This window comes from Symphodus melops (genome assembly GCF_947650265.1).
Source record: "Symphodus melops genome assembly, chromosome: 10".
Taxonomy (NCBI): Eukaryota; Metazoa; Chordata; class Actinopteri; order Labriformes; family Labridae; genus Symphodus; species Symphodus melops.
The window spans coordinates 11389963-11413171 of record NC_136700.1 but is presented as its reverse complement, the minus strand read 5'-3'; the positions used below and the strand labels follow the sequence as shown (position 1 = coordinate 11413171).

At 41.2% G+C, this 23209-nt stretch overlaps 2 protein-coding genes across 2 annotated transcripts; one reads left to right on the top strand and one right to left on the bottom strand.

Moving 5' to 3' along the window:
* Positions 1-667: 667 nt before the first annotated feature.
* Positions 668-4435, bottom strand: tmem160 (transmembrane protein 160). Its single transcript, XM_079354444.1, has 4 exons — positions 4079-4435; positions 3925-3949; positions 2545-2637; positions 668-1863 (listed from the first exon to the last, which is right to left on the bottom strand). Exons 1-4 carry the CDS (start codon positions 4301-4303, stop codon positions 1541-1543), a joined length of 666 nt encoding a protein of 221 aa, XP_079210570.1. The 5' UTR covers positions 4304-4435; the 3' UTR covers positions 668-1540.
* Positions 4436-9455: 5020 nt separating this feature from the next.
* On the top strand, positions 9456-22149 carry egln2 (egl-9 family hypoxia-inducible factor 2). The gene is made up of 6 exons (XM_079353390.1): positions 9456-9763; positions 10260-11687; positions 18914-19033; positions 19268-19404; positions 20397-20464; positions 20589-22149. The coding sequence occupies exons 2-6, from the start codon at positions 10482-10484 to the stop codon at positions 20639-20641; spliced, it is 1584 nt and encodes a 527-aa protein (XP_079209516.1). The 5' UTR covers positions 9456-9763; positions 10260-10481; the 3' UTR covers positions 20642-22149.
* The last annotated feature ends 1060 nt before the right edge of the window (positions 22150-23209 follow it).

The window sequence follows — 23209 nt, the reverse complement described above, 5'->3', positions numbered from 1 at the left end:
ATGTTAGGAAGACAGTTCCATTTTCTCCTCAGCTTGAGAAACTCTTTAGCCTGTTACAAATCCTCCTCACTACTCCTAACAGAGCGCTCAGAAGAGCTAAGAAGGTTAGTAAATAACATTCATCATCTTTCAAGGATCTAGTCTTAACTTAAAGTGGAAATTCTTGTTTCCAAGAACTTTGTTAGAATTTTGTCACGAGATTTTTGTCACATGATCTGATGTTTATAGCTGTGATCTAAAAAACACTGAAGCATGTTATATACCTCAAAATTAGGGTACAAAGAGTATATACAAAAAGAGGCTGTGGAGTTGCAAACTCCTTACATGACTAGAAAACTACGTATCACGATACCTCCAAGTTCCCATCATGTACAGTACAGCTAACATGGCATTTCATAAACAAGTGTAATACTGTATACATAGACAAACTTGTATGCTGGAAAGTCTATGCCCCGAAGATTTGTCAGTCTCTAAAGTAAGAACATGATTAAATAGAAGTATAATGTATATAATATGAATTATTATTACATCACTCCAAACTAAAACTCCTTGCAAGGATCTTTTTAAGCTAAGTCAGGTTTGTTTGTGAATACGGGTTCAGATGCATCTGCTTTGAGGTCACTACAGAAAAATGCCTGGATATAGAGCAAACAGAATATACTCAAGCTTTGATAGAATTGGTTTGGCTTTATTTCTGTCTGTACAGCAGGGTGTGTTGAGGGTGTTAAACAAGAGTAAACCCAACCATTAATGAACCGCTATGACGGCATCCTCCAGACACAGCATGAAATTTACTCAAAGGTGAAGTTGTTTGTGGTTAAATGCAGGGACTGTACATGTATATCAAATATACAGAGTCAAATATATAACCACAGAAAGAGCGGTGAAAAATACTCTTTAGTGAGAAGTGTTGTTTCCCTTACAAAATAAATGTTTAAAAAAATGAGTTCACTGGGTAACCTCTGTAAAAAGTAGATATTTAAGCCCTCATTAAAGACAGCCCCGAACATGAACAGTGTGTCCATTCATTCATCAAACATGTAACAACCAGCTTCTTTGACTTCTAGACTTCAATGAAAACTTCAAGTATTCAATCACAGTTGTGATTTTTTTTTTTTTTTTAATTCTGTCGAACAAGATAAGACAAACGGCAGTTGGCAAAGAAAAGCCAATGAACGTCTGAGACTCAAAACAGGTCTCTAGTCTTTCAATGTAAGGAGGTTAAATGTTTGAAAAAAAAAAATCAGACAATTTTACTGAGAAAAATAAAACAGCTTTCAATATCTGATGAGATAACTTACAGGAAAAAAAAAAAAAAAAATCACAAAGTGAACCTAAATTTCAGCATTTTCTGACCGTTTTTTAAAGGTCAGTCTCCTTCACAATAATCTTTACATTTATATAATGATAGGTCTGTTTTTATAGACTCCCACCACCAACATATATACATGAAGACTGCTTGCACTTACGCACACACATGCACGCACACACAAAATAAGAGGAACCCCTAAAAAAGCAGCATACAGCATTTCCACTTTCTCTACTTGTTGGGCCCCTTGCCATCACTGTCCTCATTGTCATGTCGTCTGCTGTCACGGTAACCTCTGTTTTCTCGCCTCTCACGGCACTCGCGACAGTCCTCCTCATCCTCGCCGTCCTCCTCATCGTGGATGATCTCCACCTCCAGGCGTCCGATGTACAGAGATACAGCGCAGAGCCAGAAGAGGGCGACGCTGCTCACCGCTGCACTCTGGAGCAGCAGCGCAGGCACAGACAGCAGCATCAGCCTCCGCAGGGCAAAGAGGCTGCCGAGGTATGTGGCTCCGCCGAAAGACACGCACACACCCCCCAGGATAAAGAAGGCTGAGGACAGAAAAAGGTTGGCGGGCTTTTTTGTGTGGGAATCTTTATGTTTTGTATTTTTTATTTTTTCATGGAGGCAGATTTGGAAGAAAAACACAACAGTGATTTGACCACTTCTACAAAGCTATTAAAATAAAATAAAGTGAACAAGCTCTCATCTAAAGTGCTTATTGATCACAGAGAGGTTATACATGTAAGGATAACGCTAACTTGCCTTTAGTCTGACTTTATTCATGTGATTTTAATTAAGCACCAAATCAAGTCTTCATGCTATTTTCAAACATATACCCTGAATCCAACTCAAAGTTGAATAGAAATGTAACAGTAGTAGCAGTATTTCAGATAACCTGGTGATTACTCAAGGATCTCTGCTATCTATTTACTCCTGATGATTTCAGTCAGCAGCAGACGTCCTTGTGAAATTATTAATTTTATCCAATGTATTGCAAGGTCCTCTAAGAAGCTGATTTCAAATAAGAGCGGAGGCATATTGACACATTTGGATGATACAGATCAAAGGAATTCTGGGGATTTCTCATGGGCGTTCATCTATCTTTCAACACGTTTTACTACAACCACCATTCGTTACTCGTTTCAAAACACAAGTCCCTGTTAGTTATTGTACTGCATTAGAATTCCATCAGCGCAACTGTATAGAAAACAGAGGGTCAGCATCTTTACCATATCCGGCTTCTCGTCCCACTTCACTCTGGACAAACGCAATTACTCCGATCCCAGTTGCCAGCAGGCCATTTCTGAACCACGAGAGGAATCCTGAAAAACAGTCAAAGGCAGAAATTAACAGCTGAGCAGTTTTACAGCCTGAAGTCTGTGCAGAGGGACAGAATCGATCAGGCTGTTTTCATGCGTACAAGTAGATGTTGCACAGGTAGCAATGACATAGTGAAAAAAAAAAAAATCTCAATTATGAATCATGGTAATTAAATCTCTTGATAAAAAAGTCCCAACAACTGGATTAGTCTGAAGTGTAAGAGTTTAGTAGATGTAAAGTTAGGACACAACCATGGACTGTAGACTGAGAGACACTGAAAAGGTATTAAGAGCAATACATCAGAAGGAAAATGATTTTCAGAGCAGCAGCGAATTTGATTTAATTTAGTTTAAGAGTAGTCGATGAAAGGACACGGGGTTAGGTCAGGACTGAAATACTAAATATGAAATTAGATGATCGTGAAAGTCCTCCCACCTTCGTGTCAACAAAACTCACAGAAGAATGCAAAACATTAAAAAAAAGTAGGTTTTCAGACAGTTTCCACTGAATACAGAGCAGCGACTTTTCTCTCTTCCCTGTGCTGCCCGATCACCACTACACCCACTCTTCTTCACCCCTCTTCCTGCAGCCGGCCTTCATATTTAACTCCAGTGTCGGCGCCCATCACAGAGACGGACTACACCACTGTCAAGACAATAAGCAGTGAAATCCTTCTCTCCATACTTTCTCACTCCCACCTCACAGTAAACACCACCTCTCTCTTTCTCTCTGTATTCTTTCATGATCGAGGATTCAATCTTGACTTTATGCTCACTCAAATGTTAAAAAGACACCTGAGCCGTGTAACCCTAACCCTAACTCTAATGCAAAGGCTTGAATCGTTTTCTTTCAATAAAAGGCCGACTGCTCTATTGTAAAGTAACATGATGATCAAAGTCTATTGTTGTTGTCAAAATCCATAGTGGTAATGTTTAACCAATCTTTTGGGCTGTTTCTAACATATCATTGCTGCTTTTATACTTCATACAGGTTTGAATTGTTTTAACTTGTTCTTAGATCTATGGACTACAGCAAAGTAAGTAATTTTCATGAGCTGTTGCAGGTAGAACTGTGTTACTCCAATTACTTTATTCAACAACTACAACAAGACAGCTGCAGGACTGACATCATAACGTGAACATAGTAATTACGTTGGACAAACTAGATGCGTGGATTTGAGTGCTTAACACTTAATGTGCTAATTTGTAACACTAGTAATCATCTGTTGTCTCTGCGTGAGGATCAGGCCAGGAAGACGTCAACTTTAAGTAGGACTTTTATCGCCTTACCTGTCTCGTGGGACTTCCTCAGCATCTGCAACAAAAAAAAGGTACATTATAATGTAGGAAGGGGGATAAACGAAAGCAAAAGCAGCCTTTTTAAAATTGATTTAATGGAGCTTTAAAGTAAAAGGGAAGCCTTTTTCTCCCGGGCTGAACCTACTAATGCATCCGCCTTGTCGAGGTCTGTAAACTGGTACTGCTGCTGATCCGGTCCCCGGCTTTTCGCCCACGGTCCCTTCTCTCCGAGCCGCTGCAGGGACGAGCCGTGCAGTCTCCTCCTCAGCGGAGCTCCGGCGCAGGGAGGCCGGACCAGCTTCACTCTCCGGGCGAAGAAGCACAAAGCCTGCGGGAACTGCCTCCTCATGAACAGACTCATGAAAGCCATCACATCCCTGGTACCTGCAGCGACCGTAAACGCCTCAGGAGAGCCGACAGTGGAAGCGAAACACGACCTATGAGCGTGCCCTTTGAACTCCCACCTTGGCAGCCACAAACCCGGAAGAGTTTCGATGACGTCAAATTGTAAGCCCTATAAAAACAGCGCCGTCTTGCGATCCGATGAGAAAAAATTAGAGAACTTTAAAAACAACCTTGATGCAATAATTTTTAAATCTTCAGCTATTTATTTCATCTTATTATGATTCATTTGTGCGTTTGCTAATGTCGAGATTGCCACTTTAATACACACAAAATTACCTACATGTCTATATTTACACCACATGATGGCGCCAGAGTACAAGACTAGAACAATGTTTATGTTTGGATTTATTTAGATACTTGGCCTTCTACTTATGTATTTACTAAGATTCCCTAATTATCGACTTAGGCCTACTTTTTACATTCAATAGAATTTCAAGTAGTACAATACAGATATTAAATAAAAACTATAAAAACATGCAAAGGGTGGACAAAAAATAATGTTATAATAAAAATAAGTGTTAAAAGTATAAACCTAAAATGGATCGCATGGAAATCTTTTTTGAAATGTAACAAGGTCCTCACTCTCCACAACTCTTAACTGAATATTTTCCTTCCTCGTTGACCTTTCAAAGTCACCAATAGCTGAGGATGTTGTATATATCTAGTTTAAAACGAAGAGATGAGGAATAACTAAATGTGAAATTGTTGGTTTTATTTTTATTTCTTTGATCAGGGCTTGAAAGATTGAACTTAAAGAGATTTTCAGGGTTTGGATCATTTCCTTCGAAGCTCGCAAAGATCCAGCAGTGGTTGTAAAACCAGATATTTTTCCATTGAAAATATTTCTACCCTTAACAGATAATCCCACATCGTTAATTAATTTATTTGTGCAAATTTTATTGTAAAAAGTATCCTTTTAATGCTGCTGTAAAGACGATATTGTTTCACGGTAGATGAAATTAATCATATCAGTCCTAATGTGTGAATATTAGGACAGGCTAAGTATTTCAGTTGGATGGAAGATTGTGGGGTGTGTACATAAAGAGTTATTCTTCTCGTTTCTTTGCAAGCTAGGCCTGTTTGTTTGTGGGGCGTGTATGTGTGTAAGGGAGAGATGTGCTTTCGCACTGAGGATGAGTGGACGGCCTCTTCCTGAGGGTCTTTTGTCTTTTAAAGCCTGCTGTGAACGGGAGAGAGACCACGCCTGTCATACTGATTGTTTAGAGGGAGGACTATAAAGGACTGCACAGGTCTGCTCAGATAGGAGACTTTGTTTGTGTGAGTACATACACGTGTGGGCGTATGTTGGTGTCTTTTTTTTTTTTTAAACTCACAGCCAAATCTTTGATGTGATGCACAGCTGAGCCACCGGTCACTGAGCTCACACTAAAATCAACAAGACAATGGAAGGCTGATGTTTGTATACTCAGATATTTACCCTTACACACGCTTGCACCCGAGAAGCCCTTCTATACAGGTGGATAATGAATAAATTATTTGTCCTTCTAGATTTTAAATATCCTTCTGAAAGAAACCAGAGAAGTGTGATTCACATGCGTCTATGTTATGTATTTGTTTTTGATTATTATATTGCACTAATATAATTTCTGTTATACACAAATACATCCGCAAAATACACACAGGTTAGGTGTGGTCGAGACTTCCCAGAGTGCTGTTTAGGAAAAACTATATTTTATGCTGAGGTAAAGGTGCGTGCGTTTGTGTGGCTGGGCTCTGTAATTATATGACTGCATTTGGTGGCAAATTCATACTCTGAATTGCTAAATAAAGAGTAATAAAAATATATGAATGGGCACAACTCTTTAAGTGGGACATAAAACATCAGGTGTATTAATGCACTCTATAATGTATACGGTAACTAATGAGCATGTTCATACATTAAAAATAAGTACATATTCATAAAAGGCACAACAGACAAAAAGCTGTTGAATTATGTCAAAAATGTGTGTTTAACCGTATACACCAATTTTTAATAACTCATAAAAGATTAATGTATTCATGTATTAACTGTTTTTCAGGGTGTTTTACAGAGCATTTGAGCTGTTTTAACAGCACATGGAGCAAGACATTTGCAGGGTGCAATCACAGCGTCACAATATGTTGCACAGTACGACATAAATATGTAATCATTAATAATGACAAAAAAAAAAGAATGCTTGACAAACAATAAGATGATGAATCTTGGGATTATTTTTCCTCACAAACACACAAATAGAACAGAAATGTTACATTTCATCTTGTTATTTTGGCTTTTAAAGATGCCACAGATTCAAGATTTTTATTTGTCACACTCGTACAGATGTGCAGTTAAATGTAAAGACTGTTCCACAAGGCAATGCAATAACAATAAACACAGTTTAAGGCAAAGTCAGAAAAAAAGGTCTACTGACTCGCCTCCTCCGTGTATTAACTCTTTATTATCCTATCTGCTTGATTACTGTGGCATCAACAGAGGAAAAAAAGAGATAGAGAGGAGGAGATGTGTATACGTGCAGAGCTGCACTGGTCTTTGCTACACAGTCTGGGGGATTCCAGCCAGCTGCGTTTGGAGCACTGACCTTGGCAGAGAGAACACTGTTTTTCAGTCTCGGGGACAAACAAGTGTTGGATACGAGTGTCAAGTGGTCTGCAGACAAATGATTTACTGACATTAATTACACCAGAGCCGTAACAAGTCAGTGAACAAACATTAAACAACTTATTAAATCTATTCTAACATGCAATTCTATTCTGTTCTATCAAAAGTATGGTAGATTTTATTACATAAGCTGATCTTTATGTGATTGTTTTAGTTAAATACCATAATGTACAGACCCACAGGATACAGGATGGAAAGCTGTCGGCTTCTTGAATGTTGCAGGTGTGTGAATGTGAGCGTTTCCCCACTTGTTTTTTCCTTGGTACAGTGTTCTTTCTGATCTCCTGGTACATGGGAGCCTGGCTTTATTAGCAGGCCACTTTCAGGTTGTTTTTCCTTATGTCAACAGCATTGTTGGAGCCTATAGATCTCATGCTAATGGTTGGAACATGTGTGTACATGTTGGCTGTAATCAAGTCAGTGGTAAGTTCTAGGTCACATACTTTGTCATCTGTTTAAAGCAATATAGGCAGGACAGGAGCCGTGTTCACATTCTCCTACAGTCAAATCCAAGCACTGAATCATCTCTCTTACAGTCTGAGTGCTCTGGTTGATTGGAAGGGGCAACACTTAGAGGGTTTATGTTATATCCTGTCAACTTCACTGTTAACTTTACTCAGCATGTAGGTTGTGTGTCTAGAAAATTAACATTCTGTCAAACCATGTTCCTTAAAGCCCAATGTCTTTCCTTATTTCCTCACCATTTATTAGGGCCAAACTTTGGCCAACAGGAGGAAAAGCAGCAGTTCACATCAAGTTAAAATAAAACCAATAGTGTCACATGACCATATCGGCTACAATAAAGCTGAAACGCTGTACATACTCAATGCCTTGTTCTCGTATGAGATCCAATTACCTTTGTTCTTTAATGCAAAAAAAAAAAAAAAAAAAAAGGTACAGTAAAACGTATTTGTATTTTGATCTTCAACTGCAAAATGTTCTTTTCACAGAGGAGTTCAATGACTGGACGAGCGTACAGTTATACATAATCGATCCAAAGTTGAATGACTAAGAGAAACCTCAAAATCTTTGACCCAAATCCTCAGTTTTGCTTCCTCTACAATTAATTAAAAGCCTTCTAATGAATGCAGTTTAAACAAATTGTTACAAATTCAGGCAATTATTCCCTTTCTTTCTCATATTGATGGAAGAATTTGTGAATACAGTACATCTAATGTCACACCCAGTTATCTTAAGATAGCTTAGCACAGAGATTGGCAACAGGCTGAAACATGTTGCTCAGTCCACAGGTCACACATTTTCTATGAAAGCATTTCTAAAGCCGTCTGATTAACACGTCCATTCTTGTGAAATTAATTTGTGCAAAGCTGTAAGTGTTATGGTCACCAAAAGGTTATGTGCCAGTGCTGACTTTGTCTCTGCTGGTTGCCTAACAACATGACCGTAACATCATAACTTCTGTCCAGACATGAGAATGTCATGGTAATTAAGTGTCATCAAGACAGTATTTAGCATGAGGCTTATCTTTATGTGGACTGGACAGTGTACAGTATTTAAAACAATGTTGCTTGTTTACCCACAAATGTCCCTAAATGTCACAATTACAGTCAGGCATGTGGTCTTTAGTCTCGTTGTGGGCGATATCTTATATGTGGGCGATATCTTATCTTATGCTGATGACGGATGAGGCTGACCTCTTCTGCATTATGATAAACATGCTTACAGGTCCATGATGAGCCAGAGCTTCACTTGAAACAACAGATGGATGTAACGGGCCACGGTTTTATCAATACAGTCTTTCCCTAATCCCTTCGGGTGAGGCACTAATCCAGCACCAACACCCCAACCCAACCGCACAAGACCTCACTTCCTCTTGCTATACAAATACATAGGTTGACATCACACCATGATGTACAAGACTGAGCTTTAGGGAAGAGGACATGACCGGTGTCAGTGTCTGGTGTATTTAATTCAATCAGTCCACATACTGACAAGAAATTAAAACTTCTGAAGGACACTGTAATCAAAATGGCTATGTTGCAATTGTAATACATAGCGACTGAGAAAGCTGTTCTTGTTTCCACTTTGTTCATTTGATTACATAGGCTAAATAAATCTGGCATGTTTGCAATTGACTTAGATAACTCTATAAACTGTACAAATGGATGAAACCACCCTGGAATAGGGCTATACTAGGCTATATGTTGCAGGCAATTAGTCTTTGGTTAAAAACTTCAACAAGTAAGTTGGTTCAAGTAGGGCCCATGTTAAAAAATCCCAGACTACTTCACAAATAGCCTATACATGTTACTGTATAATCTCAACTCAAATAATATTGACGAAATGTTTTTGAAATTGTAATCTCAACATGTTACCAGCGTTGTCAATTGAAAGTCGGTCATATCTAGGATAGTAAAGTCGTGGTCACATGGCCTGTGAGCGTGTAAATGACAGGAGGGAGTGTGCAGAGAGAGCGCAAGCGGGCTATGGGGGGAGGAGGAGGAGGAGGAGGAGGAGGTGAGAGAAGCAGAGAGAGTGGGGGGGCAGTCGCTGACTCACAAGGACGGCACTTTTTTTGGGGGGGTGATTGAGGGGACATCGCGTGGCGTCCCCCCCCTCCGTCCCCCAGATAAGTTTGATGTGTCAGGCCGTCGCTTGTCGCCCTCAGTCCGCTGGAAATTATTTTTACCCGACAAGAAAATTGGCTGGGACGTACACATGAGCAAGACAATCCCGGAAATAACATGCGTACTCTCAGCCTGTCACGTACGCTCTCTGGATTTGCATTGCTGTAGGCTGCCGTAGGTAAGCTCTATCACTGGACTGTGTTTTCTCCTTCATATATTTATTATCGCTGCGTGTTTATTGTTATGTAGCCTACATGAAGACATGTTTGTTTCAACTGAGTGAATGCATTTGAGGTCTGTTAATGAAATAAGTGATCACAGGACTCTTGAGTTAATCAATATCCCAGCTAATGAAGATATTTAAGTATATTTCACAACAGTTAAACCAAATCTAATCTGGTAAGAGAATAGCTTATAGAAAAAAAAATCAGCAGTGTGAAAAGCTTTCAGATTTTAAATAATTTATTGTAAGGAGGGTATAAGTGAGTTTTTTCGGTTTCAGCGTTTCCCCCTAATTTTTAGTGTTTAGTGGGTAACTATTAACAATGCAGGTTGGCTTTATGTGATTGTTGCAAAAATATAGGCTACAGAAGATTTATGGACTTTAGTTAACTGTGACAAGTGGTTCTTGCGGGGCTATTAATAGACCTGGAGTGTCTCATTTTACCCCACAGAAACCCCACAGAGCCTCACCATGTTTATAAGACGGACGCAAACTCATTTCTGGAGGATTAAATGACACTACAAGGTGACATTTAAGCAAGCAGAAAGGACTCGGTCATGAAACTTCTGCTCGCTGTGGCAAAGGTCCTCTCCCATCGGCGAAAGCGGCAGCTCAGCTGAAAAATGAAGCGAGGACGTGTGCTACGTGCGCATCCAGCACATGACGAGATGAAATGGAGAGCTCGGGACATACGGACCTTTTAAACCCGAGCGCGGCGCAGCTGGTCTGTGGCCAGGCAGAGATTCACCACACGTACCGAGCGGACATGGGGCCAGTTGGAAGTCCAACAGCTGCGGAGTTACTCGCGGGTCTGGCCTCTCAGACCGACTCCCCCGCTATCACAACCCCGACGAAGCTGTCCAAAACCGGCGTGCCGCTCTACAATGGCGGGGTGGTGTCCCCATCTGCCACGGTAGAGGGGAGCCATTCAGGCGCTTTGGCGCACACACCAAATGGTTACCCTGCACAAATGACGGGGGTGTCAGGGACTACATGCAGCCCTGTGTACCCCGTTACCAGCAGGGCATGTCTGGGGGAGAACGGGGACTGGACAGCTCAAGAGAAGTGCTCTTTGGTGATGAGGAGGAGCAATGGGGACCTGAAAGCAAGACAGGTGCAGCAACAGAAACGGAGAGGTGGGGAGAACCGGGACTTTGGGTCAGAGACTGTTAGTGATTTCTTCGTGGGGTCACCTGGTTTAGGAAGCTCTGTAGACCAGGTTTTTGCTTCGGGTGAGTCGGACTTAAAGAGGAGACGATTCGTGGATGGAAGTGTTGCTCACAAGTCTTCAGAGACCTCCACAGAGCCCCGGGGTGTCGCCCGAATAGCTACCACAGTCAACTGTAGCAACAGTTCCCTTAGCAAGCAAATTAATTTCGATCACTGTGTCACTCCACAATCTCCCTTCACCCCTGCTGGCCCTCATACTAACCAGCACAACGGACACATGGTGGCCTCGCTGGGACAACCAGACACCCCCAGCCAGACCTCCCCTTTAGAGGCTAACTGCCTCCCAACTGCACCTCCTTCTGCAGAGTGTGGCTGGTCTGCAGAGCGCATAGCGCAGCAGTACATTATCCCCTGCATGAAATACTACGGCATCTGTGTGAAGGACAACTTCCTGGGCCCTCAGCTGGGCAACATGGTGCTGGAGGAGGTGGAGGCCCTAAATCGAAGCGGGAAATTTCGGGGTGGGCAGCTGGTGAGCCAGAAGACCATCCCATCTCGTAGCATCCGGGGCGACCAGATTGCCTGGGTGGAGGGACGGGAGCCCGGGTGCGAGAGCATTGGGGCGCTGATGGCTCACATCGATGAGGCCGTCATGTACAGTGCTGCCAATGGACAGCTGGGGGACTGTGTCATCAACGGACGCACAAAGGTGAGAGGAGTACAAGGGTATGGATTGGTTGGGGTCAGGGTTTATGTTTACAGTCTAAATGCAAGGGGGAAAAAAGGAGCTGATGACATCATTCCATTTAGAGCAAACATTTGATTGGCTTATCTTCGCTGCTCCTGCTCACGGACGAGCAGGCAGGAAAACACACACACACACACACACCACAGAGGGAGGGCAAGCTTACAGCCAGGTAGGACGTCAGGATGAGCCCTGCTGTGTTTCCGGTACATGTGACCCTGATAAGGGGGGCTGAGGGCTGAGCCTCCCCCACCTAAACAAGCCCTGTGCCAGGGTTTAGGCGTGCCTAAGTTTGTCCCTGTCCCTGCTTTCATACCACCAGTATTCAGAAGGGGAAGAAAACACTGTGGGCCTGTATCTTCTCTGCCATCACTCTATCTCTGCCTGTGAAGTCAACTTTTTTTTTTCTTCTTCTTTTATCGCTACTTTTTGCTTGCTTTATGTTATGCATCATTTCTTTGTTTTGGCAACACAACTCTCTCACATTCAAGCTCTTTTCATAGTACTCTTCAGGACTAAACAGCCTGTGACTGTTTAAAGTACACTTTGTCACAGTCCACAGCTTGCTTAGCTTCTGCTGTCCTGACAGATAACCCCCAGTCCCACCCACCCTTGCCTGTAGTGACACAGACCCGGGTTATCTGAGCCGCGACTGTCATTGACCCCTCCTGGCTGAGGTCTGGTTTATTTTCCATCCGTTTGTCTGTTTGAGCACTCTTATCATTTTTACAAAAGATTTATTCCTGTTCCATGGAAAAAGTTGTGCAACACAGTAAAAGAACACTCAGAATAAGTAACTTGGTTTTTAGTCAATCTACCGCTCAGTGTAAGCACGTCTGTATTGTGTAACTATCTTTGTACATTTCCCTATCAGTCATGAGTTAATCATTGCGTGCAAGTCTAGACTGTTATCCAATACGTTTAGGTTGGACAGCAGGCCCTCGTTCAGAAAGTTTTTGCAATACTGACCTGCAAACTTGTGTTATAAACAAAGAGGAAAACATGATGGTATATAGGGTGCCTAGGACTTATTTGTGTTGCAGTGGTATCAAACAGGTGTTGATTTGGCGGCCCGGGTTCACGTCCGGCAATTGGCTCCCCTCCCGCATGTCTCTCTCCCTGATCTCTGCCTCTGTCCACTTTCCTCCCTCTATAATAAAGGCAAATATAAAAAAAAACAACAACAAAAACCCCTCAATATATTCCATTTAATGTTTACAGCATAGCAGCCCTGCTTTGTATTCACTTACCTTGTTCAGCCGGTGCCAAAATGACGGAAAAAAACAAGAAAGCGAAAAGACTGCGACCGAGCTGTTCTTGTAACACGTTTCTTTTGACTACATATTTGAACGTTTAGAACTTCTACACAATGTTCGGTATCATTCAACATATTGTATGTAGAATTAATCCTCCTTTCTCTTTGAGCTACAGCTTCCTGTCTGGGTGGAAGTGGATTTAATCAGTTAAATCAACAACACACTTCTGTCATTTCAGCTTATCCGACTGCAGGAAGAGAAGCTTCATTTACCTTTTTTTTTTTTTTATCATTCTCTAACAAAGATTTATAAATTACATTTGTGGACACGTCTGTCATTGTACCACTTGGATTTGCGTGCAAGAGTTTTTAAAAACAGGCCAAAATTGTGTCATAAGAAATGAAAAGATTTAAGAGTAAGAGGAGTTTGTCTAAAGCTGTAGGAGTTATAACTGTAGATGCACGCTAAGTGTTTTATCTTCAGAAGCACTGTGCTAACTCATTGCTAACTTGTGATCTTATTGGGCAAAATGATGATACATGAGTAAATCCTTAGTGATCTTGATTGTTCCCAGGCCCTGTAGTTGATTTCAAAAAGAATTTTGTCTGCCACACAGCACATAATGTCCCGGCTGGGTGTTTCCTTAGATGGAAACGGCAAAGTTTCATTGACGGAGTGCACATGAGGGAGTGAGGAAGTGATAGGAAAAGTAAAGGGGAGGATCAGGGAGGAGAACATCCAGATAGAAGGTCATGGCATCTTTTCCATCCTCCTTTTTCCTTATTTTTCTACCAGTTCTGTAATTTTTTTCGCCCACTTTCTTTCTTCTTCTTTTTGCCCTCCTTTTCCTTCCGCCTGTCCTTTACGTCACCCTGTGTCTTCTTGTTCTTATCAATCCCGTTGTTCAGCACTTGGACAATTTTTTTTTTTTTTTTTACTTGCCGTCACCCTGGTAACAGGCCCATACAGAGCCGGGCTCTGCGTTATGTATGAAAGAGATGGAGAGCGGCTGGCAGTGCCTGAAATCATTTCTGTTTTTCCCCGCCTCTGTTAGTCAACAGAAGTCAGGTTGTGCTGCCTGTGAGACATACAGGTGGAGTCACTGCAGTGTTAACTGAGGATGTAATACAGCCGAGGTTTAAGGTGGAAAGTGGAGAGTAATCGTTAAAGACACATGTGAAGGGGGAGGGGCTTAACTGGAAGTGAGAGTGTAAGGAGTGGGAGGATAGAGAGTGAGATGGGGCGATGCAGCAGAAGCATTGGTGTTATGTGAATGTCTGCTGCAGCAGCGTGTCCTCAGATGCCCCTCTTTGAGCTCAGCAGTGCCATCATGCAGATAGGAGCGAGACGTCATCCGCTCGCACGCACAATGCAGCTGCAGAGCTCACAGCTAGCTTGTTTTCAGGGAGGGGTGGATAATACAGAGGTAAAGGGAGAGAGAAGAAAATACCAATGATGGGATTTATCAGTTAATATTTGCTTCTTTGGTGGTGTTGATGATATTCATTACGGTGCAGTATCCATCTGTTGTTTTAAGTGAAGCCCAATGTAGCAGCATTCGTGCTGTTGATAGCAAAGACTGCACCACCTTGTCTTATAGGGAACAAGATGGGACATTTTTGTTTGTTGTCCATACATTGAGTCCAGTTGACTGTGTAAAGCCACTCACCCCCCCAAAGTCCAGATACAATAATGTCAGTTTGTTTAATAACTCCCCCAAAAAAAACAACACAGGAGGTTTAATGAATGTTTTTTGGGTGTTGGATACACATTTAGTAAAAAAAGCAATTTGAATACATTTCTTTGAACTCTGAACTTTAAATAGATATTTTTAACTGTAAAGACAATCTTTAGGCTTTGTTTTACATTTTGAAAATATCCATCATCACATAGAAATCACAGCCCTAAAAAGAAATTCTGACACCCACGTTGTTAGACTCTGTTGGGCTTAGTTCCCCTGTACTGCTTTGGGTTGATTGTGTCTTCTGTTCTTAGTTTTGCTTGGGTGTGTCTCACGTCACACTGCATGCGAATAATAAGAGACATAAATGACTAAGCAAGTTGCTTAATTGCATGCAGTACTCTCACACCCACAGAAAGAGAGAGACACACACACACACACACACACACACACACACACACGCACTGCTTTGTTCATTGCTAACTTTCAGCGGTGACTCATACATTTACAATGAGCACAATTGAGGCCAGAGCTGGGCAGATAGGACTCATAACAGCCGAGCACATTTTACAGCTTTTTTAAAGTTCAAATCCAAAATAATCAACATGACAAATATGAAACAGAAGCAATAAACCCTTGCTTCTTTTATTTAAATTATTAAGAAGGAATTAACACTAAGCGGTGTTAATACTTCCTGTTTAAATCTTTGTACGATGTGACCTTAATGCAGAAAAATGAAGTCAGTGTATTGTAAAATGAAAACATCTACCTCTACCATGTATTAATGAACTCATTCAGTGACCTTCACTAGCAGACCCCCCCCCCCCCCCCCCTCCTCTCTGCACCATCATTGCTCTTATCAGAGCATGCATGCAAGGTCAGAGTTTCTCCTTGCTCTGCCCAGAACAGCCAGTCCTTTTTTCTGCCCACGCAGCGGTCATCTCAGCATCTCAGGTGGATGTAACTCCTGCACCTCCTCAGATAGTTTGGACTCAAAATGACATGTCTGCCTTTTGTAAAACGCTCCTTTGAGTTTTTAAGTTTGTCATGAGACAGACTGAAATACCTCTCAATGACTCACAAAAGCTACACAGAAAAAGAGGGCAGTATTTTTTTCTTCTAGACATGGCGTTAAAACCGTCTTTTGCAGAGTGGCCTTTGTTCACATTTTCCACAGCGAAGATTCAAAGTGAGTCCTCGAATCAAGTTTGACTGTTTGTTTTTTTTTCATTTGGAAAATACTATGAACGTGCAAAGATCAACAAAGAGATTAGATTTACTTCTTTGTCCATAGAGAGGAGCCAAAAGGAACTAAAAGTTCCTCAGAGGAGCTCGCTCAGAAAAACGCTCCCTGACGCCCACTGAAAGGCGTCTGATCCAACCTTCAGAACAGGGCCACACGTCTCTAGCTAGACTCCCCTCCTCTGTCTTAATGTAGACGTTGTGTTGTGCGTTTATGCTGCAGGCCGTGGGCTGAGCTGTCTCCTGTGGCGTATGACATTTTAATTGTAGTTAATCACAGTTTTTAAGGATGTTACCCGTTTGAACAGAATTGGTTTACAGAAGAAAACTCTCTTAAATAAATGCAAAAGCATCAGTTTGTTACTAACTAGATCCACAGCAGCAGGTCGTATGTCAACCTGACACTGACAGCTTGGCAGAAAGCAGAAACCCTTCCCTCGTGTGTAGTTTTTATCATCGTTAGAGTTTGGGTTATTTTAAAGTCAGAACAGCACAGTATCATATCCCTTCAAGCACCACACACACGAGAATTTACATCCAGACATAGCTTCTTATTGCCGCTAACACTTCCCTCCAATGGGAAGTCCAACAAACCTTTCTCGGCACTGAGCTGTGCACGTGCTTTAAAGAGGTCTGGTTAAACCAAGAATGATTTTCCACTTTGGATATTAAGATCCTGAGGTAATTGTCTTCCTCTAAATCCAGTCCGAGTCCTCGGGGGTGCAGCGAGGACGCTGTGGCAAATAAATACGCGAGCAGGGAACTTCTTTTAACTTTCACTCTCACTTTAAAGATACAAGACCGGGATACACATGGACCAAATCATCAAGAAGAAAGCCAATTGAACTTTAAACATTAAAACGGGGTCGCCGGTGGCGCAGCGGCAGTGCGCGCGACCCCACGTATTGCGGCTCAGTCCTCGCGCGTGGGCGGCCCGGGTTCGCGTCCGGCCTGTGGCCCATTTCCCGCATGTCTCTCCCCACTCTCTCCCCCCTTTCCGACTCTATCCACTTTCCTCCCTCTATCATTAAAGGCAAAAAGGCCAAAAACGAATCTCTAAAAAAAACAAAACATTAAAACAATGACGTTTTGATAAATGGGCTGTCTTGTTGTAGCAATCAAAGTGTTGGTAAATAAACTAAAGCAGCCTCTGGCAGGCCTGACAACCTAACCCTGTTAGTCATTCTATCAACAGGGTTACTTGATCGGTACGATTTCTGCTAACGGATATAAAACTCACAACGGAAAGTACAAAAATGACAAATGTAAAAAAAAAAAAAAAATCTTTGACTCCATCGACCAAATCATCAAATGACCCCCAACTCATATTTGGATGACATTAATGTCTGTAATGGTGCTCATGTGCATGCACTCATATTTGTCCTTTTTTGTGTTACACTCATTTGAACACAGCAGGTCTGTTTGTCACTTGGAGCCCTGGAGCACAAGGTCCCGAGGTTAATGAGCTCTGACTGCGAGCGTTGGTCAGTAATGAGAGCTGACAATGACAGCTTAGCAGAGTCGCACGCGCAGTCAACACAGGACTCACTGGGCTGTGAGCGAGCAGAGAGAGACGGCAAAGGACGGAGAGAGAAGGGAGAGAGAGGGAAAAAAACCAAAACCGACACCTGACACAGAAAAGACAGACACCTTTGGGTTTCACAAACAACACGGACAAGAATGTGTGATGGCCTCAAAAACGTATGAAAGTCTTGTTTGATTTCCTTGGGTAGGGGGGAGGTGTCCCACAACTGAGCTGCAGTGATGAAATGACTTTTTCCTTCCCTTTCAGATCAAAATAAGTCAACACAGTGACAGTATCTTTCTTTGTGGTCGGGCTGGTGAGATAACAGAGAAGTTATTGCTCCGCACACTGCCAGCTTACATCAACTAGTGGCCCTATCTTCCAGGATAGAGACCGATGTCAGTCATGTGAATCAGCTGTAGAGGTGTGTCTCCCCTACAGCTTCTGGAGACAGTTTGATAAACAATGGGCACAATTTACTTCTGATGTATCACAGTGACACACGTGCGGCTCGTTTTCAGCCTGGCGTGTTTTGAGTCACATGGTCCCGCAGTGGCCCAGGTCTGGAATGTCAGTGAAGAGCTCTTACGCAGGTCTCTGTTCTCCTCGAGGTCCCCAGAGAAAGCAGACCTCTCCTGCTTCATAGCCTTTACAAACGGAACGTCAAGCAGGGGAAATACCATTGCGAGTAGCCATTGTTTGAACCTGGATACTTTATCTGCAGGTCATTATGTAGCAGGAAACGAGATGAACTCCGACACATTTCTCTTCTCCATCTCAAGACTGTTTTTCTCACATGTTACATTATGGAAGTAGATCAACATGACAAAAGTTTATTCTGCACAAGGGCTTTGGGATGGAAATATATCTTAATACTGATTGGTTACGTGTAGCTCCACCTCCTAATACACTTATTCAGTAACTGAACCAATACAGCAGTGTAAAAAACGGAGCTTCCTCAAGAAGCTCCTTGAGGCTGGCTGTATGAAACGGTTTTGGTCTCTGTAGCTCTTGTCAAGATGTGAACTGCACGTAGAATATATAATTTACATTTTTTTGGGATTTTTTGAATGCATCTGTTTTGATTTGATTAAGATAGATAGATAGATAGATAGATCTATCTATCCAGATTAAGGCGAAGACTGAAGAATAGCACTGCAATAAGGGGAGAGTTGACTGTCATGTTGGTGTGTTGTAGCTGTTTACCAAAAGGCCTCTTTGTCTATTCCAAGTTTAATTTAAAGTTCGACTGAGACAGCATTCCCAACATTGCAATATGGCCTCTTTATAAACCAATGGGTGACGTTGCCACGTCTAAGGCTGTAACTCTGCTTTTCATAACAAAGTTACAATCTTGATGGCAAGCTTTGTTAAAAAAGCTAGCGAATAAGGAAAAGACAAAACAATTACTTCAGTCTCAGCCTTTTAAAAATATTGTTTTATATTGTAATGAAAAGGCAATGTTCTCATCTTCTTCTGTTTTTAGGCCATGGTCGCCTGTTATCCAGGAAATGGAGCTGGGTATGTCCGCCATGTTGACAACCCTAACGGGGACGGACGCTTCATCACATGTATCTACTATCTCAACAAGAACTGGGATGTAAAGGTAAATGTATGAAATAAATCATGTTGCTCATTACCACTTATTATAAAAACGAGAGCAAATGAGCATCACAAAATAATGTGTGTTTGTTAAAATCAAAACGCATGTCACAACAAACTTAAATATTCATATGGTATTAAACCACTTGAACTTTGTGGCCTTTCACTTTAACTTTTTTAACACCTTTTGCTCTTAGACTAATTCAAATGTGTTTGGGCTTTTTGTTTTTGATTGTAGAAGCAAGGAGGGCTGCTGCAGATCTACCCTGAAGGCAAAAATGTGGTAGCCAACATCGAGCCTCTGTTTGACCGACTGCTCATCTTCTGGTCTGACCGCAGGAACCCACACGAAGTCAAGCCAGCCTACGCCACTCGGTCAGTTATTCTCAGACTTGACGGGGTCTTGTACACGCAGTACTTGCAAAAAGGCTCATAAAGACTGGGCACACTGCCAGAACAGCAAGTTTGCATGCTGTAGTATGCACAATAAAATTAAAACATATTGGCTGTACTGAATTGATTAGAATGAGTGAATAATTGAACATGCTTTGCAACATAAAGTACAATTAACATACATTTTCATGTATAAGCCCTGCAGATTACATTTCTTTCTCTCTACTTTATTCTTCACACCTTCAGTCAAGAACGGGAGGGGAAGTTTTCTTGATTTCTAATAAATGTACATTTTACAGAAATAAAATTATACGGAGTAGAAAACAGCGGATAAAAAAACTCTCTGAACTGCCTTTGATGCTCCTGCGAGATATACTGTTACATAATCATCCTCTTCTGAGCTCCAGCACACATACTGTTATTTACATTATAGCACCAAACAGTAGTGTCCATCAAGGACACGTGAGCCTCTCCTCCAGCTACAGGCAGGAAGTATGTGTTTCCTGAGGGGGTCGGTGGGAGGGAGAGGGGAGGAAGGTTCGATTGCAGGACTCGTGCTAGAGAGGCAGAGACATGAGAGACAGGAATAAACAACAGAGCCCCACAGGAGAGCTTAGAAACTGAGCAAATTAACCCTCTGCTACCCCAGACAGTCTGAGGTTCGCAAAATAGGAAGTGTCATACTAACAACACCTGATTTTGGGATGGGGCAACATTTTTTTTTATCAGTCCTTGAAAAAAAAAAGTATTGCTTAGATAAACAAATGCATGAATAACCATACTTACTGTATTTATGTATAAACAGATAACATCTTGATGACTTTATGGGACATTATATCCAAGCTATTTTCTGAATTTTTATGTGATTTTGTTTGAACTTGTCCCTGAAAAAAAGTTTCTTTTTTTTCCCTCTATATATTGTGGGTGAGATAATAAACAATTTATTTATTTATTGTGTCCGTCTTGTCTTGCAGCTATGCCATCACTGTCTGGTACTTTGATGCAAAAGAGAGAGCTGTAGCTAAAGAGAAGTACAGATTGGGTAAGTTTCCACACAGTTGTGGTTCATAGTCCTTTTCACATCATTTCTTAGCTTTGAACTACATCACCTCTGGTTTATTATTCTGCGAGACTAAGAGCCTCTTTCTCTTTGTTTGTGTCCATAGCAACAGGACAGAAAGGTGTTCAAGTGCCTGTCACTCAAAACAGCAGGACGTGAAAAGCATCAAATCGATGGAGAGTCTCTGAAAGTATTATGTGCCTTCCTGAAACACTTACTGACATTGTGATCATAAAGGCAGACACGTCAAACTGTCGGCGGTCACTTCAGCCTAATGCCGCTCCTGCAGTGTCGGCTGTCAGGTTCACGCCACAAGCTATGATGTCATGTTTTCCTGTCACCAGATTGGGCTGATGATGAAAGCAGATAGAGATCAAAACGGACTGGATTGTTTGGCAAAGGAAGATCAAAAATATGTGTTGCTATGGAAAAAGAATAATGTTTGAAGACAACAAACTTTAAAAAAAATCTGACTTCTAATTTTTGGGTTATTACAGTTTTTCCTGTTCAGTTTTCAGTGGTTTTGTGGTGTATTGAGAATTTATGGCTTAACAATACACCAGTGTCTTTTCTTCAGTTCAAACACAAAAGCAAATATGATGAATCAGGGGACTGTTGGCGGGATAAAAGGGTGCAGGAAGTTAAAATCAAGGGTGTTGTTCCGTTTCTGGAAATCCATTAATCCCCCATTGACCACCATTGATGTAGTCCACTTTTGTGGACTGGTGTGTTAAAGTCGGAGAGAAGACGGAGGCCACGAAAAACAAACATCATCGAGTGATTGTGGGTGACCTGTCACATTGGAAAGCTGTTATATAGCACACTTTTAATTAGTCCTGCACCAAAACCAAAATATTACAGAGATATACTCAAAACCTGCATGAAAAAAGCTCTACTGTAGATTTTTTTAAGAGCACATTGAAAAAGGGTTCAGTTGAAAAACTTAATGGCAAGAGCAGGGTACAACTTAAAATGTAAAATAAAAAAATCTGTGCTAAATTATTGATTAGTAATGCAGCATGGACGATTCTGTATAGTTTTAATTTAAGTAGTTGCAATTTGTAAAACCTTTTTAGATGCTTTTCTACATAATGGATGTGAAGTGCTCTCTGTATCATTGAAATGCACTGCAGGCGCATGAGACGAGAGGCACGCTGGGTTTGATGAATCAGACTGTGTGTTTTGTGTTACGCAGTGTGTGTTAGTTTGTATGCATGTTGACTCAGCTCTTACCTGTAATTCATTAGATGCAAACAGCGTGCAGTGCCATCGTGGACGTCAACATGCAAACCATTTTCACCAAACAGACAAATACATACTAAAACACACGCGCCTGGACACTCATAGCCATTGACAGTATAAAGCACAAAGTCAAGCATACATTGTGAACTGCAGGATTAAAACTATTGCCTGCTCCTGTGTGGGAGTGTTTGAATGAAAATGTGAACTTGTCAACGGTTTACACTGTCTCAAAGAGGGTATGAGGTATTGTATCAGTGTATTTCAGAATGGTGGAAGAGAAGGTTGTTTTAAAAAGCACTTTATTGTTTGAAACACCATGTGTGAATGGTGGAAAAATATAACAAAAATGTAGATTAATGCCTTTATGCTGTGGATAATGTCATTCAAATGCAATAGAAACTAAAACAAATGAGATCAAATGGAAATTGTTTGCCTGCTGTCTTTTTTAAACCTGGAGTATTTCATTTAAAATGTTTGTTTTCATGCACAGAAGTTGTAGTGGGTTTAATGAACACAATTTTACCTAAATAACAGTGACTGCAAGGCGTTCATCGCAGGAATGAAAGATCTGTTAACAGATATAAGTTACCAACACCACCATTTGTGCTTTGTGCTCTTCTCTGAGACAAAGCAGAATTAACAAGATAAATACTAAAGAATTAAATCAAAATTCAATGGTGACATAGTGTTAATTTTTTTTGACTTAATTGACATAAACTGTTAATACTGTATATATCATGTATTTATAGTACTTTATGAAAGCGTGCATCATAAAAAGATCTTTATCTTTAAAAAACACGTTTTTCTCTAAGTTATTTAAGCTAGTTCTGACTTGTAAGCTAACACCAAGTAGACCAGTAGTATTACAAGTCTACAATGGCAATCTACAGAAACTCTCTCATTCTGTCTCTTTTGTTCTCCATGAACAAAACATCAGCCCTAAAGTAATGTTTTTTTTGTGTTTGGTTTTTATATAACTTGCTTCGGGCTAGCAAAGTTTTACTAACATTTGAGCTTTTCTATTAAAAACAGAATATGGAGAGTGTCAGACTGACAGTACTGTTTCAAGCCAAAATAAACTATGTTTAAAATAGGCATTAGTAACTCCTGGCCTGTTACCACAAAGATGCTTTTCATGTTTTATTTAACCCATGTAGATTACTGAAACAACTGAAGCACTTAAAAAGTTAATTAATTTCTCTCTCTCTCTCTCTCTCTCTCTCTCTCTCTCTCTCTTTCTCTCTCTCTCTCTCGCACGCACGCACACACACAACAACCATCAAACACAAAGGAAAACTTTGACATGCACGTCACTCTGTCCCCTCTAGTAATTACCCTCATGTCACTGTAAGCAGTGTCAACACAACAGAATGCCAAAATAAATGGTCCTGAGAAGTACATTGACACTGCACTGACACATACACTATTTATACAAATACAGCACATGTAAACATTCTGCCTTAATCTCCCTCAGAGAAAATATTA

Coding starts and splice junctions, on each gene's coding strand:
- egln2 (XM_079353390.1), top strand. CDS start 10,482: ATGGAGAGCTCGGGACATACGGACCTTTTAAACCCGAGCGCGGCGCAG. Junction 19,034..19,267: donor ACAAGAACTGGGATGTAAAG/GTAAATGTATGA, acceptor TTTTGATTGTAG/AAGCAAGGAGGGCTGCTGCA. Junction 19,405..20,396: donor AAGCCAGCCTACGCCACTCG/GTCAGTTATTCT, acceptor CTTGTCTTGCAG/CTATGCCATCACTGTCTGGT.
- tmem160 (XM_079354444.1), bottom strand. CDS start 4,303: ATGGCTTTCATGAGTCTGTTCATGAGGAGGCAGTTCCCGCAGGCTTTG. Junction 3,950..4,078: donor TCGACAAGGCGGATGCATTA/GTAGGTTCAGCC, acceptor TTTTTGTTGCAG/ATGCTGAGGAAGTCCCACGA. Junction 2,638..3,924: donor GAGGAAGTCCCACGAGACAG/GTAAGGCGATAA, acceptor ACTGTTTTTCAG/GATTCCTCTCGTGGTTCAGA.